The sequence below is a fragment of the Phyllobates terribilis genome, unplaced genomic scaffold (genome assembly GCF_046119375.1).
Source record: "Phyllobates terribilis strain yellow unplaced genomic scaffold, ASM4611937v1 Scaffold_7__3_contigs__length_470593459, whole genome shotgun sequence".
In the NCBI taxonomy this organism is placed as follows: domain Eukaryota; kingdom Metazoa; phylum Chordata; class Amphibia; order Anura; family Dendrobatidae; genus Phyllobates; species Phyllobates terribilis.
The window spans coordinates 253,766,917-253,786,270 of NW_027362767.1; the positions used below are offsets into that span (position 1 = coordinate 253,766,917).

At 40.4% G+C, this 19,354-nt stretch overlaps 1 protein-coding gene across 7 annotated transcripts in view; it reads right to left on the reverse strand.

Moving 5' to 3' along the window:
* The window catches only part of CACNA1B (calcium voltage-gated channel subunit alpha1 B), a 517,223-nt gene that overhangs the window by 92,805 nt on the left and 405,064 nt on the right, over positions 1-19,354 (reverse strand). For all 7 annotated transcript variants that reach the window (XM_073640296.1, XM_073640292.1, XM_073640293.1 and 4 more), the window contains 9 exons: positions 18,240-18,299; positions 16,135-16,241; positions 10,220-10,316; positions 8,068-8,228; positions 7,851-7,988; positions 7,069-7,270; positions 6,315-6,479; positions 6,046-6,156; positions 1,857-1,940 (listed from right to left, as the gene is read on the reverse strand). In XM_073640296.1, the coding sequence (XP_073496397.1) occupies positions 1,857-1,940; positions 6,046-6,156; positions 6,315-6,479; positions 7,069-7,270; positions 7,851-7,988; positions 8,068-8,228; positions 10,220-10,316; positions 16,135-16,241; positions 18,240-18,299 (1,125 nt within the window). The remainder of the gene's footprint in view (positions 1-1,856; positions 1,941-6,045; positions 6,157-6,314; positions 6,480-7,068; positions 7,271-7,850; positions 7,989-8,067; positions 8,229-10,219; positions 10,317-16,134; positions 16,242-18,239; positions 18,300-19,354) is intronic.

The following is a 19,354-nucleotide window of genomic DNA, read 5'->3' on the forward strand; positions in this document are numbered from 1 at the left end:
GATGAAGATGCCAAGACACAGCCCTTAAATTCTTGCATTGCCATCTAACAATGCAATTTATAAGGCAGTTAGTAATCGTGAAGGGGGATAACAGCAATGTTAGCAAAAATTCCATTTGTTTCAAGCAAACAAACCTTACTAAATATACATATATATAGATTTTTTTAGACCCCTACTTTATAGACATAAATAAGTAGTATTCTGTTGCAACCAATCACATATGTGCGTTCATGAAAAGTTCATTTACCAAAAAAGTGTACATCGCAAGTGTGGCTCACACAAAGAAGTCTGTGGGAAAAATGCTTTGTAAATAATAGTCCTTCTAATATTCGGTCAGTATTAAAATTATTCACATGAAAGTTGTATCTGTCTTGAATGAAAATAATGGGCACGGGTGTCACAGGGGGATTTTATGGACTGTGCCCCTCTGTGGCACCTGTGCCCGTTTCCTCTTAAGAGTCATCAAGGATGGCAGCCGAGGGTGGAACAGGTTTTACCTTCAGTCTACATTGAATCAGGAGAAGAGCATAACCTCCAATCTTTCCATGCAGAGACTAATCATTGTAAATGGAGGAATTTCACTTCTTATTTTACAATGACTTAAAATAATGTGGAAGCTTTAGCAAAACGGAAAATCTTTTAAGGACCATTCTTCCATGTGGCAGCTGGAATCTAATTGCTAGATTTTAATATATCTCTCCCTATGCCCATACACATTAGATTAACCTGCCCCTTTTGGCAGGACTGGAAGACCATCTGATATGTATGGAGGGATCCTGTGTTTCCCTTCAACAGAAGGACAAAACATAATAGACTTCATATATCTCATGGGAGGTAAGTGGCCGACAGAGGTATCTGGCAGCATCCTATATTGCTCCTCTATTGAGGACACATGGATGTTCAGCCAAGGGGTTGTCTGGTTAAAACAAGTTATTACCGATCCACAGGATAGGTATAAACTTGCTCATCAGTAAGTGTCCCGCCGCCGGGACCTACACCGATCAGCAGAAAGGGTAACTTTTATCCCCTATGTTGCAAGAGGGCACAGCAGGTTGGACACTCGACTGCCGCTTCAATCATTCCCTATGGCGTTGCTGGAAAAAGCCAAGCACATAGATTGGTGGCCCCATAGCGGAGTTCAGGTCGCAGAGGCGCGCTGCCGCTCCAATCTTGTGGGGATAAAAGTTCCCCGTTCTGCCGTTTGGTGCAGACCCCCACTTATCAACAAGTTCTCACCTATCCTGTGGATAAACAATAACTTGTTTTAACCGGACAACCCCTTTAAGGTCAACCATCTGCCATTATGTAAATAAGTTTGAACCCAAAATATGAAGAATAAGGTATACTGCACTGCAGATAAAAAAGGAAAACAATTGTCCATAACAACTAATGAGATTCCAGCTATTTTGTGCATATAGGAACATTGTGCACTGATGATCCTCCAGGACTATAAAATTGATGGCATAAAGTATCCTTATGATGGACCATCAATATCCAGCTTTTAGCACCATCAATGATCAGCTGGTCGGCTCCAGTGAGCACCACGCCCTCTTTAACTAGGCACAGCTCTGTAATTTTAGGAGTGGCATTAACTTAAATAGGACTGAACTACAAACTATGAGATTTGGGGGAATAAACTATTGGCCTCTTTTACCCATCATCATTTCTTGAAGGGGCCCACAATAAAAGTCACCTCTATTGTGCATAGTTGATGGATTTATCTGAAAGCCACAAACCATTTACATGCATTTTGTAGTAAACTATACAGCGTCTGTCACATAATACTTTGGATGAACAGGACAGGAATCACATCTTGTGTCTGTATCTCTTTTTGGTGTTAAATAAAATCTACTTACCGCTATCTCCGTTACTAAAATATCAGTAATACTTCCCAAAACCGTGACAAAGTCAAAGATATTCCAAGCGTCCCGTAAATAATTCTGTATGGAAAAACAGGAGATCATTTTACAAGATGATTACATTTTAAGATAGGGCACCACATGGATACAAAAAATGGCAAAAAACAGAGCCCAAACAATTGGATTCCAATGTAGGGTTGATCTGTAAACAACATTGGATGGAAAAAAAAAATACAATCAAAAAGGGAGGAAAAAGGTTTCCTAAATACCCTTGTGTGAGTTAGTACACATGCGTGACCACCGCTCCATTAAAGGGGTTATCCGAGACTTTGCTTATGAGGCGAAGATCTTACAGGCAGGTAGTTACTAACTATCTGCCTGACATTGATCTCTGCCATGTCAGAGCAGTCACAGACTGTTCCTCTGGCGATTCTGGGACTTGCGGTGATGTCACGTCGAAAGAGCAACTTCGTGTTTTCCATTCTGCTCTGTTGATGTTATGCTGATTGACAGTTGGCTCCCCGCTGCCTAACTGCAGGGAGTCAACTGTCAATCAGAATGACATAGTCACGCCCCATCGACAGAGCAGAGCAGAAAAGGAAGAGCTACTCTGTTGATATGAGGTCAAATGAAATGGCAAAATAGCTGGCAGGAGCGGTCAGTGACCGCTCTGAATCGGCAGAGATCGGCGCCGGGCAGAACAGGCAGGGAGCTGGTAACTAAATGTCTGTAAAATCTTAACCCCATAGAAGAAAATGAGCAAAGTTCTGGATAACCCCTTTAACTATTAAACCGAGAGTGCGCAAACATGCCTCACAGGGATAGTAAACAGAGTGATGGTCATAAATGTGCACTACTGCTCCATTCATACAGGCGATGTTAGAACCTCCTTTTTTGTGTGAGTGAGTTTGGGGTCGTAGTGGTGAAACCACCAGTAATTACACATGTACAGTTATATGCAAAATAATAGCAGTGTGTTTAAAACAACTGAAAAAAAGCTCAATCCTCATATTGGCATCTATTTCCATACACAAAGGCACTGGGAGCTGCACATTCAATTCCAAATGAAAATAAAATAAACATTTTTAAACTGAAAATGAAGAAAAAGGCATAATATGCTGCTCAAAAATATAGCAGTGTCTGCATTTTCATTTACAAACTGGAATATTTACAATATAACTTGACAATTGCTTACAGACTTAGCTTTTTTGTTAGTCACTGAATTAATTTTTAGTTGTATAACCTTTATTTTGAATAACTGCTTTATATCTGTGCGGCCTGGAATCAACTAACATCTGACACCTACGAACAGATATTCCAGCCCAAGCTGACTGGGCTACATTCCACAGTTCTTTTGCATTATTAGGTTTTGTATCAAAAACAACATTTTTGATGTCACTCAACAAATTCTCAATCGGATTGAGGCCTGGGGATTGGGCTGGCAACTTCATAACATCAATCTTGTTACTAGGATTTTGCCTGCTTGCTGGTGTGTGTGGGGCTGTTGTCCTGCTGAAACATCCATTTCAAGGGCATTTCTTCTTCAGCATAAAGCAACATGACCTCTTCCAGTATTTTGATATATTCAAACTGGTCCATGGTGTCTGATATGCGATAAATGGGCCCAACTACATAGTATGAGAACATCTCCAAACCACTACGCTTACACCTCCATGTTCTGCAGTCTTCAGAGTGTACTGTGGCTTGAATTCAGTGTTTATGGGTCATCTCACAAACTGTCTACGGTCTTTTGACCCAATAAGAACAATATTGCTCTCATCTGTCCATAAAATGTTCGCCACTTCTCTTTAGGCCAGTCACTGTGTTCTTTGGAAAACTGTAACCTTTTGTAATTGTTTTCTGCACGTCTTTATGTTTTCGCCCCTCCAATCAACCTTTTCATCAAAGTTCTTTCTCCTTCGGTACAATGTCTGGAACGACCCATTTTACTCACTGAACAATGGCTAAAACCAGCAGATACAACATTTGCTGCCCTCCTTCTTTAAATAAGGCCCATATTTGGTTTCTTCATAGAATGAATGCCCTCACTAATTGAACTCCGCACTGCTATTAATTTGAACACATCCCCTTTTATTAAATGAGTCAATTACACCCAATTAGAAGTATGCATGTCATGACTGTTGATTCTCTATTACTTGCCTACACCTAGTCATGAATTTTTTCCCATGTTGTATGATCTTTAATGCCAAAAACGGTAATTAAACACATCATGTTAGACTGCTATTATTTTGCACATATCTGTTTAACATATCTTATGGATAAGGGGATAAATGTTTGTTGGACAAACCCTAGCTCTTTTGTCTGCGTCAACTCAGTAAGTATAAATTTTTGTAGTGGCAACTTGATATGTCACCTAGCCAGACATGTGACTTTGTAAGCCCTGGTATAGGGCTGTTGTGCAATCCGGATACAATACGTGCATACATTATTCTACGCAGTGCAGTCAAACTTTCATGGCTCTTCTGGCAAGTCAACATCATCGAGCCTTAACTTTATTTTGCAGGTCAACAAAGACCCTATGTGTCTGGTGATTTTTCTGAAAAAAATTATATACATTTTTGAAGCAGATAAGTTGTCCTGGCCTATAGTCGATGAAGGATTATTAGGAATTGATTATTGTATAGGTAATGCCTACTAGTATTAAGTGAGATTATAACTGGATGGATCAACAAATTTATCATTGAATAATGAAAAGAGAAAAGTAATCCTAAAAAAAGAATTGATTCTCAGATTTCAGCTACCAAATCATTTGCAGTCTGTACAGCCGACATGCTCTGTCTACAAAGCAGATGTACTATAGACAAAAACAACATACATGAAATTTTTTAAGTGCTTCTGTATATTTTATTGCCTCGTTGTTCAACATCTGCGCAATACAAGATGGTAACTGAAATATAGTTTTCTTTTTCCATCAAAAAGTACAAAACTCTTATGCAGAACATGTGCACGTCAAATTTTGATTGCATCACCATCTGTTACATCACGCATAACACATATAGTCAATAATATCTATTTTTTGTGGATAATTCCTAGAAAAGGTTATTGACTCTTTGTGGCCAGTTCGGCAAGGTAGACATACTGTACATCAGACTTGACGCGGAGTCCACTAGAACAAGATGGATAGGAGAGGGGGGTTTCGGAGCTCACCACGCTGTGCGGTAAATCAGATGAGGTTGGAAATCTTCTGATGGTTGCCGATCCCGCTGGTGAGTACAGCCAATGTGAAAGGAGGGAGGATTCGGTCTGGTACATCCATTCAGGCAATATAAAACTACATTTTATTGAGTGCACATTAAAAATAAAAAAAATTAAACATTTTTTAATGTTCACTCAATATGTAATTTTATATTGCCTGGATGGATGTGCCAGACAAAATCCTCCTTGCTTTCCCATTAGATTAAGATGGGTAAATTCAACAAGAAACGCACGCCTCTTAATGAATTTGGTGCCTCCTTTAGCTGCTGTGCTCCAGAGACAGAAATGTACTCCAGTCTTTGACTGGAATACATTTTTCCTGTAATTTATGACACTTCTGTGCCGTAAGATATAGTGAGTTTATTCGGGCAGCACTAGGTTTCACCCTCCCGGGATAGAAATATGAATAGACTCAAATATTTTGCAAGTTTCAAGTCAATTTTTTGAAACAAAATGTTTCATGAATTGGGCCCTTGGTCTTTTGCTGGAGATCTTTGCAGTATAATATTTGGTCTGAGTTCTTCAGAGTATCCACTGGAGATCTGGCTGCCTATGTCAAAAAATGATTTTTTGGGAGGCATCATTATTTTATGCTTGATCAGTTATAGCCTTAGGCGCAAAAGTAATTAAAAAAAAAACTTGACATTTTACCGACCTAAAAAGTTTTGATCAGTAGGCACCCAGGTGGCGAGACCCCCACAAATCTTTAAAATGAAGCAGCAGAAGTGATCAGTCAAGCTTTTCTATCCTCCCACATCGAAGATGGAGCAAATATTCATTGTCATTGTAGCTAAATACTACTGCTTCTTTGATTTACCCATCAGTGGAGACCCAGACCCCCAAAGATCAAAACTTTTCACCTGTCTCTATTTCATTTATAAAAAGTTGTTTTTTTCAAAACATGGACAATATAGCATTATAACCTGGGATCTATCTACCAATAATTGTGATTTCCTAATCAGGTTCTTACCAGAACACCAAAGGCGACAATCTTCAAAATACACTCCAGTGAGAACATTGATGTGAAGATGATATTCAGACATTTTAGCATTTCTTCGTATGTATCAGATGCTCCATAGAACTAATAGAAAACAAGGACACAAAATTATTTCATACTGCTTACGTAATCCTTATTTAGGTTGTGAAAGTTCCTCCCATAAACTTCACAATACGGGCTTTGGTTCAGGTCTTTTCATTGGTTATGTTACATCTCAAACTATAACTTGGAGGAGGTCTTACCTTCATCATGAGGACGATGGTATTCAAAGCAATCATAACCATAATGAAGTACTCAAATGGAGGAGAAACCACAAATCGCCACATTTTGTACTGAAATGACTGCCGATTTTGAGGCATGTATCGTGTTAGGGGCTTGGCGCTTATTACAAAGTCTATGCAGGCCCTCTGTGAAAATTGAGAAAAAAAGACAATTTTGGAAAGATGGCATGTCTACCAGGATCAAACTGGTCATAGAGAAGTTCTGACAATCACACAATGTTAAGGACTTTTTCTTTTTCTCAGGCAATTCCCTATCATTTTAGGTATCATCGTTGATGACTCCAATAATGATGCGAAGCTGCTTCTCCTGGTGGAAGTTGAAAGTGATGGCAGGCCATATCAGACAACCTATTTTCCCATCAGTGAAATTCCCACATCCTTTGTGACATTTTGGCCAATACGATAGATTAGCATAATACACAGTTGGTTACTTTATATGGTTTTATCAGTATCCAGAGCACATGCTTTAGAAGAAAAAATACATATCTATAAGTATGCGTGTCTGGTTTGCTCAGCTCTTAAAGCCAGAAATATTTCAGCAGGGATTGACCTGCTATCTTGGAAAGTCTAGTTCCAAGGCAGATGGAAAGATGTACCTTGCATATCTCGGAGTTACACAAGAGGACACGTTTGATGTGTTGGAATGTAATGACATAACAGAGAGGACTATTCTGGCTTTGGCATTTCTATTCTCCTATCTCCATCTTGCTCTCACCTCATTCTTCTCCAGACTGCACTCTGACATGACTTTATCGCCTTGCTCTTGGAATGTAATGATAATCAAAGCTACAAAAATGTTTACAAAGAAGAAAGGAAAGACCACAAAATAAACCACATAGAAGATGGACATCTCCATTCGGAAGCCGGGTGTTGGACCTTGCTCTTCGTAGGTGGCATCCACAGAGTGTTTGAGGACACTGAAAAACAAGAACATCATTCTACCTTTAGACTTGTTTTGTCATTTTCGTTATTATCGTCCTATAAATGATATCTTACTGTTGACCCACTAAACCATTCCTTACATGTTTTCTGTTCCCTCCCTATAATGGACCTTCTATTCTCTATCTACAATTTACTCCTCTCTCATCAGTCTTTTCTTGATGTCTATTATCAACCATTTATAATTTCCTTACGTCCACCACAGTCCTGTTCACACCATACTCTCTCTTTAAACAAATTTTATTTTAAAGTTCATCACAGATAGCTGTCAGCCAAATGCTCAATGACTATTCTTTCCAACTCTCTGCCTTACACATGCGGCCAAGCTTGCATGTGTTCTCAATAACGGGAGGAGAGTGAGAAATTTCCCTGAAGAAAAAAAGGATTGGGCTTTTGAAAATCCACATGCCTGACCCTTCTTTTTCCTGACATCTGACATTGGGGAAGTCAAAAGAACTCTGCATGCATTACATGATCTCATTAGTATAACACCTTTGGTTTGACCGATTTGGAAAGGACATAAAACCAATATTCAGTTTCTAGGAATCAGATACTCACTTGGGCCACCCTTCTCCGGTGGAGACAGTAAAAAGGGTCAAAAGAGCCCAAAGCACGTTGTCATAATGAAACTCATATTTCTTCCATTGCCTGGCCTGAGCGCGCACATCGTCATTTTCATAGTTCAAGTATTCTCCCCTGAACAAAGAAAAAACCATGAGGACATTGAATCGAATACAATTCATCAGGTCGTATCCATGGAGCAGCCAACACGTACCTGCAGTCTTTTTCTAGATCTTTTGACTCATCTGTACAGTAGAAGAATCTGCCCTTGAAGAGCTGAACTGCGATGACTGCAAAGATGAACATGAAAAGCATGTACACGATGAGGATGTTCAACACGTTCTTCAGAGAGTTTACCACACAGTCAAAGACGGCCTGGCAAAAGAAGAAGATGGCAATGTCAGTATGTGCTGTTATTTAAAAAAAAAAAAATATATATATATATAGTGGCCTGAGATCCTTGACTTCACTAATATAATGGTTGTGGAAAGATCAATAACGTGTGAAAGGATTATTTTTATTTCCCTTTTTCTCATTTCTTGACAAATTTCATCCATTTCCTGGTTTGAATTTGTTAAATTTTAGGGCTTTTGTTGTGTGTTAGGTGCCTATACACGGTAGATGAACAATGGCTATACCTGATGATTTTGGCCTGATTCGCCAACCATCTGATGTGTCCTTACTCTACAACTAATGTCAGATGTCGGAAAAAAGAAGGATCGGGCATGTTGTAACTCGACGTGTCCCATTCTTCGCTCTCTCAGGAGATGGGCTGCCACCAGAGAGGTTTTGCAATGGTATATTTCTCTTTCCCCATTAAGAACAAATGAATGTACTTCATAAACACACATGTGCCGGACTCAGCTGGATCAAGCGTACATATGTGAATTATCTCCCTGAAGAGCAAAGTGTAGCGCTATTGCCGGTGCCCCTGCATGGTGTCCCTTTCTCCCTCCATGCAGGGACGCCGGCTTACTCACTGCCCCGATCCTCAACACCGGTCCCGTTGTGCTCTTGCCTCCTGCTTCCTGCTGCTGAGCACGCCACACTGTGTCTTGGCGGCGTGCCTAGTGCACGCGTTCCCTTGTTTTTAAAGGGATAGTGCGTGCACATGGTAAATGCCCCCAGCTAACAGCTGGGTGGCATTTAGTAATGTGTTTACCAGCACGTTGTCTCCCAGCCAATAGCAGGGAGACCTTTTCTATAAAAGACACCCTCCCCAATAGGGAGGTGCCTGAGCAACCCGTATAGTTAATGTTAGGTGGTTTAGTGAGTACAACTGCATGTTGACAGGTTTCCCATCCCTAGTCTGTCATAGATATTCCCACATCCTGTGTCCCATTAGTCCTGTATTATTAGTCCTTGTTTCCTGTGACCGCTTCGGCGATATCCGTATCCTGAAACCACGTCTGCGGTATCTGTACCACGTGGCCGCATTGGCGGTACCAGAACTGTTACCCAAGACCTGTGGGTCTGAACCTGTCCCGTGGCCATCCTATCTGCATTGTCTGCACAGTCTGAACCTGTCCCATTGGCCGTCCTGTCTGCATAGTCTGAACCTGTTCTATTGGCCGTCCTGTCTGCACAGTCTGAACCTATCCCAGTGGCCGTCCTGTCTGCATAGTCTGAACCTGTCCCAGTGGCCGTCCTGTGTGCACAGTCTGAATCTGTCCCAGTGGCCGTCCTGTCTGCACAGTCTGAACTTGTCCCAGTGGCCGGCCTGTCTGCACAGTCTGAACCTGTCCCAGTGGCCGTCCTGTCTGAACCTGTCCCAGTGGCTGTCCTGTCTGCACAGTCTGAACCTATCCCACTGGCCATCCTGTCTGCACAGTCTGAACCTGTCCCATTGGCCGTCCTGTCTGCACAGTCTGAACCTGTCCCATTGGCCGTCCTGTCTGCACAATCTGAACCTGTCCCATTGGCCGACCTGTCTGCACAGTCTAAACCTATCCCAGTGGCCGTCCTGTCTGCACAGTCTGAACCTGTCCCAGTGGCCGTCCTGTCTGCACAGTCTGAACCTGTCCCAGTGGCCGTCCTGTCTGCACAGTCTGAACCTGTCCCAGTGGCCGTCCTGTCTGCACAGTCTGAACCTGTCCCAGCGGCCGTCCTGTCTGCACAGTCTGAACCTGTCCCATTGGCTGTCCTGTCTGCACAGTCTGAACCTGTCCCATTGGCTGTCCTGTCTGCACAGTCTGAACCTGTCCCAATGGTCGTACTGTCTGAACCAGTCCTAGTGGCCTTCCTGTCTGAACCTGTCCTAGTGGCCGTCCTGTCTGAACCTGTCCCAGTTAAAAAAATCCACAATGGTTCCTTAACATGGGTTTATATCAGATGCTAGAAAAATATGATGTAAAGACAAAGCCAACCTTTAACTTGGGAAGCCTCTTGATGGTCTTCAGAGGACGCAAAACACGAAGGACCCTCAGGGATTTGATAGTGTTCAGATCTTTTCCTTTGTTCCCTCTACAGAGCACACACACAAAGGTATAGTCAGCATCCGAAAGACGGGAACGGGCGCTAAAACGAGCGACGTCCCAAAGGAGATGTGTTCCTCGCTCTCTTCTTTTGAAGAGACCTCGTTTCAGTTTATGAATGAATTATGCATCAGGGTTGTCATACTTTGCCAGCCACCGTTACTTATAATACAGAGAACCATGGTAGAAAACGGAAGATCTATGTCGCCCGCATTGTGGTATTCTTGATAAAGTTATTTGGCCAAAGTTGGTTTCATAATTTTTAGATTAGTTGAGTCAAAATTCAAATCCCATCCATAGACATAAATGGAAAGGGCAAACCAGCTTTAGTGCTGTAAACTCTTATTAGGCTCAATTTGAAGCTCCTCAATTCAAAAATACAAATTAATTCTGTCCTTTGTGCCATGGCAATATGGGACATGTCTCCATTATTATTAATAGCCTGCATAGCCAACATCTGCCCAGTTCCAGAAATAATTGAGGGTTTGGTTGTGGAACTCTATGCAGGTTGCAGTTTTTAATTCTCGGAAAGAAGATCCAATGGATCCCACAAAGCCTTGTTAGTATAGCCCACAATCTAAGTTTGCTTAAATGTATTGTCCAGGACTACATTATTGATGACCTTGTCATAGGATAGGTGACCAATATCAGGTGGGGGTCTGACAAACCGCATCCCCATCAATCAACTGTTAACAGGTCCCATGTTGGCCAGATATATACAATGTATGCAGCCAGATCAGAAAAGCTCCATACAATGTGTACTTGGGTACTGCAGCTCAGCTCCCATTAGCTGCAGTACCCAGGAATGGCCATCTACCCACTACACATTGTAAGGAGCTGTGCTGTCCTGGCTCCATATATGGTATACTTTCTGTATCCTTGTGACTTTTAGTCCAGGACAACTCCTTTAAGTCTAATTGCAAGTGGCCCAGAGTATTGAAAGTATGGTACAGCCACTAAACTTAACCCACATAATGGTTGTCTAATCTTGACCCAAAGCAGGCCATACATTGAGGATTTCAAATGGCTGTTTCCTGTAGGACTTGTTGTCCATGGTTGGTCAGTGAAGGTTGTCGTGTTGGACAACAATTAGGACAAAATGATCAACTAATCTGAGCCGTGATCTGTGGCCCGGTTTGGGCTTCCATTGACAGGATGAAGATCTATTGCTCACCCCTGTTTGACAAGATGTCTCGTATAACAAAAAGGAACCAATGTCTGGCAGAAAATGGCCTAAACTGGCCATTTTTGGTTGACTAAAATCTCTAGTGTTTGGCCACCCTAAGATAGAGACGTGGACTAGCAATGGTGACAATGGATTGAAGGTTGTTAGCATTTAGGTCCATTGCCAAAGTGCCAGGGCAATGAAGCTGGTCAGATCCATAAATCTGGTCAGCTTCAGAGCATTGCTTACAAGTTCTATAGAAAAGAGAATGCATGCGCTGTGCTCCATGCCTAGATGACCGGCCACTACTAATAGACTGCAGAGGTGGTCGGTAACCTAGGCAATGAGCATTACGCAATAAAATGGAAACTCCAACCATTCTTGAGAACGTACAGGATTATTAATTAGAGGTAGAATTGCAAAGTTTTTTTTTATTAAGAATAACCCTTTAATTTTGTATTAATATTATTGATGATAAAACACAAAAGAAAATAATTGATGGTCTGGAAGCACTAACAAGAATTCAGGATTTGTATAGGTTGCTATTTCTAGAAAATAATGCAAATTTCTCTAGTTATTTCACAAAGGGCACATACTCGTCATTCGGTGTCACGCTGTATGGATAATATAAAATATTGATATTTTTACATGTTTCGTTCCTCTGTATTATAAGCACACATGCTGTTGACTAGACAGATATGCAAGAGCAGTGGCAAGAAGGGAGCCAGCAGGCCAGGATTGAAGGATTTCTCTATTTGCTGATACACACTGCAAACAGTATAGTGATCATGGATAACATTCAGTCCTGGCGCTGTTGACTTGTTCAAGGTTAATTCGGATGTATATTCTTGTTAAATATTAACCAAAACCTGATTCCCAAGATTACCAATGCTGGTCCACAGCCTACTGGGGCCTTCCCCTAATGCAGAACATGCGGTACACATGCGTATCCTGGTTATTCATGCAGACCTGTTGTGAGTAATACCATGTGCCGGATTAGACCAAAAAAAACATTGACAGGTCCACTTCCAAATACCACAATCGTGTGATATAAAACTATTTAAAGGAACCTGTTAGGATGACTTAACTAGTGAAACTAGTGGTACGGCTGTATAGGTCATAAAACAACAATAAAAATGATACCTGTCTTGTAGTAATCCGATGTGACAGCGCTGAGAAATCAAGCCTTGAAGCAATGTGTATATTAGTCTGGAAGTGCGATGGGGGCGCGTCAATGTACTTGGAGGGCACTGACACGCCCCCAATGCAATCTAATTTGCATGTGGCTTCAAAGCATGATTTCGCAGCGCTGGAAAATCGGATTTCAACATGACCGGCATCATTTTAATTGCTGTAATAGGACCTATACAGCCGTACCACTAGTTTCAGTAGTTAAATTGTCCTGAAAAATTAGCTTCAATGGTAAAAAAAACAACAACAACAAAAAACTGTAACCCATGTGGGAATTATGTTCATCACAACACAGGTATAACAGGTCATCAGAGTGGAATGGCGGAGAGGGTGCGGTTCACGGTTGCCCCTCTTATAATACAATTATATTGTATTCCTGAGGTTAGTCAGGGTTGAATGAGGTAAGTGGATGGGTGGATTACTAAATGCAGAGAACATGCCTTGAGCCCTGTTATATCATAATGAGAGGTGCATTGGCACTCGACATTCATGGACGCTTATGAAAAATTGGTGTAGGAAAGGAAAAGTAACAGAGCAACCAATCAGATTTTTTTTAAAGGACTATATTGGTCACTGCAGGTTACAGCAGCGTTAATGCTCAAGTTACAGGTTAGTCTCATGATTGCTATTCTGCCTCTCTTGTGTCAGTGGTGTGTGATTAAATGGGGATTTCATTTCCTCCAGACGTTTTGCAGATTGCAGTATGGCCATGCTACATTGCAGAATAATAAAAGTAAATTGTGGACAGATTGCAGTCCGCAAGTGTCAAGACATCTAAACCTGGTGGATTTTTTGTCACTAGAATGCCTCCAATGTGCCACTTTCCTTGCTTGATGAGGACCTGGGTCATCCATGTTCTTGATGGCAAACCCAATGACTTCAGTGGGGACTGTGTAATGCTTCATTTTTTCCTGTGAAGGCGCTGCAGGAAAATTTGACATTTTCTGCTTACTGTAATATTTATATTGTAGTGTATTTTGTGCCCCCACAAACAGGAGTCAGTGATTCTGCTTTTTGGTTAAGGACCTAGTAGCCCATAATGCCCGTATGGCATCTACCTCTACTGTGTGTTACAAAGGGACTCTTAAAGGGCTACTTCTATTTTCTACACTAACGATATGTCATTACTTTGTGGTGAGTGAGGGTCTGACCTCTGGGACCTCCCCCCACCAATCCTGAGAATGAAGGGGTCCAGGGGTTTTTCAACCGGCTGTGCAGGGGAACTGCAGCTGTTCCTTGGACAGTTGGTGTCAGGTGGGCAGCTATGCAGAGAAAGACACGTGAAGGGCCGCAGTGCTGAATTAGCCCTGCAGCTCCTTCATTCTCAGGATTGGTGGGAGTCCTAGCTGTGGCATACTCTAGCGATGCGCCATCATTTTATGAGATGGGAATACCCCTTTAATGAGTCGTGATTGCGACTGATTTTAGGAAGATTGAAATGGTGGAGAGAGGATCAGATGGGATCATTCCAATGACGCTAGGTTATAAGTGAAGACATACAGGAATTCCTGTATGTGCCAAAAAAAGAAAGTGAATTTACCCAACAAAACTCCTATAGAAGAAAAGAGAGAATCCAGCAACAAGGAGACAAAGAGAGAGCTTATAATCAGTGACATACACGCAAAATTCCCACAATACAAAGAAAAATGACTCAACAGCAGCACAGAGCACTTACAGCGCAGACAAATACATACATGATTATATTTTATTAGATGACAAACCTGGCCTAGTTATACAATGATGATCACTCCATGCAAACCTAACTGATATACTATGTTAATACGGAAGTGCTTGCTTTTGCAGCTATACTCCTACAGGGGGCAGCAGGTCTCCAATGATAATATCTGAATTTTGTAGCTTTTGACTCTGCTTGATTCATACACCGCACATTGTGATATTGTGTTTTGTTTCCAATACTATTGTAATACCATTTATATTGTATTCGGTGCTGGATTTTTACATGTGTGTCATGCGTTCTGATGGTCAGACCCATCGTTATTGTCTCTACATTATCGGATAGTGCTTGTAAAAACAAGCACTTTTACAATTTACTGTTTATTAAAATTTGCATCCATTCTGGAGAATTTAACACTTTTCTGTTCTGTTGTTTACAGCCCGTTGCTTAGGAGACCGACCACCTCTGCTCCTTGCTTGTAAGCACTGCACTGAAGCTGGCTGTGAGTAGAAGGTAACCACAATCACGGCCAGCTTAAAAACAGCTTATAAGTTGAAAAGAAAAGAGTTTGTATACATTGCACATGCTCTGCTGTCTATCAGTGGTGGTCGGTTTCCTAAGCAACAAGATACAAAAAAAAGAAAAGTGTTTAATATTTCAACAACAGCCGAAAATTTTAATAAACAGTAAATTTCCAAATTGCTTGTATTTATAAGCATTATAAGACAATAACCATTTATGAAGATAGGAAAAACCCTTTAAAGTGTACCTGAAGGTATGTTCCCAAGGCTGATTTTATAAGACAGATTGTGATGACTTTTCCATGTCAAAATCAGAGTAAAATCAGCTTGAACAAAACTTTCAATTTTTGAGACCGTTTTTATGCAGAAACCATGCAAAAAATAAGCCACACACCAACATATGGTAAACTGTAAGTAAGAGCAAATAAGATGCATTGCTTTTTATCTACATATTATGGTACAATAAAAAAAACACTTTGCTAATAATTGCAAACAGCAGTTAGATACCATAAGAGAATTCATGCAATTGATGACTTTTCTCAGACAGGTTATTTTCCTTTATTATGAAGCTGTAATTTAAAGGGGACCTGTCATCAGGACAAACTTGTTGATGTTTTTTTCTCTTATTTTATTCCGGCTGCTCCCCTGAGTACTTTATTCTTTTTTTCTGTTCCAGGCCTTTTTATTTGATGCAAATATTTATGGTCTTTACTAAGGAGGCGTGTCTCACAGGATCCTCTGGGGCGTGTCTTTAGGCAGCACTGCATAATTATCCTGTGAGCCACGCCCTCTTGTAAAGACCACAAAAATTGGCACCAAAGAAAGAAAAACAACAACCCCAGAATACTTAAGGGAACAGCGGGAATAAAACAAGAGCAAAAATTGGTCACTTACAACTTGGTAACAGGTCCTCTTTAAAGTCTATTATCTTACATGCAGCAAGTATGCCTCCATAATAGAAAACTCATTTGCTAGCAAGTTGTCACAGATCGCTCCCCTGACTTGCTGTGATACGTCATTTTCTTTTATTATAAATATTGTCTGTGATGTTTACAAATTTTGAGACCGGGCATAAAATACTTACGAGAAGACGACATTTTACATGCAGCAAATATTACTCCATAATAGGAAACTAATTTGCCAGCAAGTTGTCACAGATTCGCTCCTCCCGACTTGCTGCAATACGTCATTTCCTTTTATTATATAGAATGTCTGTGATCTTTGCAAATATTGAGATGGCGCACAAAATACTTACGAGAAGGCGAAAGCCACAAGTGCGCCGCTGACAACGATAAAATCTAGAATGTTCCACAGATCCCGAAAATATGAGCCAGAGTGAAGAAGCAGTCCCAAGTCAATCATCTGCGGAAGAAGGAAAGACACTGATTACGGTACATCGTGGTCATCATCAGGGATGTGGAGTCGGAGTCCATTTTAGTGGAGTCGGTATAAAATGGACCGACTCCGACTCTTAAAATATATAATAAATTGTGTACAGTAGTTCAATGCAGTTTGGGGGGAATAGTTTTTCATAAGAATTTGGGAAAGTTATGAAATGTCCTATAAATGTCTGTCCTATTACTGATCTAAGGGTCTAGACTTTTAGCTGAGATGAATATGTGCTGCAGTTTATGTACATGATAAGTAGTGAAGCTCCTCCTCTACAGATAAGGGGAAAAAAAAAAAAAACACACAGGGGAGGAATGCCTGCACTCATCTCAGAACTGCTGGAGTGAACAGGAAAGCAGGATTAAGAACAAAAAAGAACAGGTTCTTGCTATTATAACTGATAATGCTTCAAACATGATAAGTACAATTAAACTGATGAATGAGAATAATGAAGGTGAACAGCAGCTAAAAGAACATTTCAGATTCAGTATGTTGGAGATGGAAAGCCACAGTCCTGTTCCCATAACGGAGGAACAAATAGATATCACTACAGAAGAAAAGCAAAATGATTCTTTACAATTAGATGATCTTGTGGAAGCTGCTTCACACCTCTCTCCTATTTTTCACATGCACTGTGTTGTGCACATGCTGCAGCTGTCAATAAGAGATAGTCTGCAAGAGGGACATTCTGCAGCTCTGGTTAGCAAAGTGAGGAATTTGGCTATTGCTGCCAGAACCCCTAAAATTGATTCCATCTTGAAGAGACATGCTGGAAAGGGGCAATTGTGGAATTACAAATTTTTTCACTTTGTCTCAAAGAAGTAGAAGAGTTCAATCGTTCATCAAAACTGACTGTGCACGAGGCAATTCCTTTATACCCTGAAATTGTTAGAGATGTTGCCCATGTGGTTACTGCTTTGCCACCAACCCAACTTAGTGTAGAGAGGTTGCTCTCTAGCCTTAAAATAATTAGGTCAGATTTGAGGTCATTTATGAAGGAGGATCTGACAGAGGCGATACTATTTCTCAGAACAAATTCATAGACTGCACAAATGTTATTCAGTACGTTTTTGCTGAAAACGGTTTTTCATAGTGTATAATAAATTGTAAATATGCAAAAGTTTTTTTGTTCTAAAGTAATATTCCAATAAATATATTTTATGTTCTATCTAAATAGCTTGATTCTTGTATCATAATAATGATTAAATGCCTGATGTTACCATTTTACTACAGTAAATGTATCACTTAAACTTAAACATGAGCCATGTATGAGGGAGTCGGCGACATGGAAATTGAGGAGTCGGATTTGGAGTCGGAGGTTTGGCTTACCGATTCCACAGCCCTGGTCATTATATCGACTGTGTATATGTAAGTTCTCATAAGGATGATTATATTAATGGGCGTCACTATTCTGATGAAACTGCTAGCCATTTCAATGTGTGACATCTTTGTTAATTTGATGGAGACTAATAAAATCACTTATGCGCTTGTGAATAATTAATGAGACACTGTAATTAGTGTTGACAAAGATTACATTTTTACATTTGGAAAAAAATAAAATAAAATTGGCCATCACTATTATAAATAGATGGCGCATACATTCTCCAGTCCATGAAGAAATTGTAATGCACACATAATTATTTTACACAAGGAGAATAAGTCGCCATCATGAGCAATGTTTTGTAGCTGGGAGTTTAGAAATGTCCAAACACTGAGTAATATTTGAAGACGTTTCTGTATTTTAATTAGCAAATGTGTGGAGTACAGGGCTCCCAGAAATGCTGAGGTTTTAATTAGTCGGTGACATCGCCGTATAATGTTAATTAAATTATGTGGCGGCAGTCTGATGAAAACACTGTGGTGGCGGATCAGCGTCACTTCACTACAAATGGTTGGCAGAGGTTCTCGGCTGGCACGGAAGCATTATAGGAGTGTTATATTTCGTCATAACTAAGGTTTGTGACTTCTTACCTTGATCACCATCTCGAAGGTAAAAACTCCTGTGAAGATGTAATCCATGTATTTCAGCACCTGAAATCAGAATGATATTAAATGAGGAAAGGTATCTGTTATATTTTGCACATACAGAGTAGAGCAGTATTGTAGCAGTTATATTCTTGTACATAGGAGCAGTATTATAGTAGTTATATTCTTGTACATAGGGGGCAGTATTATAGTAGTTATATTCTTGTACATGGGGCAGGATTATAGTAGTTATATTCTTGTACATAGGGGGCAGTATTATAGTAGTTATATTCTTGTACATAGGAGCAGTATTATAGTAGTTATATTCTTGTACATAGGGGGCAGTATTATAGTAGTTATATTCTTGTACATGGGGCAGGATTATAGTAGTTATATTCTTGTACATAGGAGCAGTATTATAGTAGTTATATTCTTGTACATAGGGGCAGTATTATAGTAGTTATATTCTTGTACATAGGAGCAGTATTATAGTAGTTATATTCTTGTACATAGGGGGCAGTATTATAGTAGTTATATTCTTGTACATGGGGCAGGATTATAGTAGTTACAGTGCCTACAAGTAGTATTCAACCCCCTGCAGATTTAGCTGGTTTGATAAGATGCAAATAAGTTAGAGCCTTCAAACTGCAAACGAGAGTAGGTTTTATGAACAGAAGCATAAATCTTACAAACCAAAAAGTTATGTTGCTCAGTTGAATTTTATTAAATTTTAAACATAAAAGTGTGGGTCAATTATTATACAACCCCTATGTTTAATATTTTGTGGAATAACCCTTGTTTGCAATTACAGCTAATAATCGTCTTTTATAAGACCTGATCAGGCCGGCACAGGTCTGTGGAGTTATCTTGGCCCACTCCTCCATGCAGATCTTCTCCAAGTTATCTAGGTTCTTTGGGTGTCTCATGTGGACTTCATTCTTGAGCTCCTTCCACAAGTTTTCAATTGGGTTAAGGTCAGGAGACTGACTAGGCCACTCCAACACCTTGACTTTTTCCCTATTGAACCAGGCCTTGGTTTTCTTGGCTGTGTGCTTTGGGTCGTTGTCTTGTTGGAAGATGAAATTACGACCCATCTTAAGATCCTTGATGGAGGAGCGGAG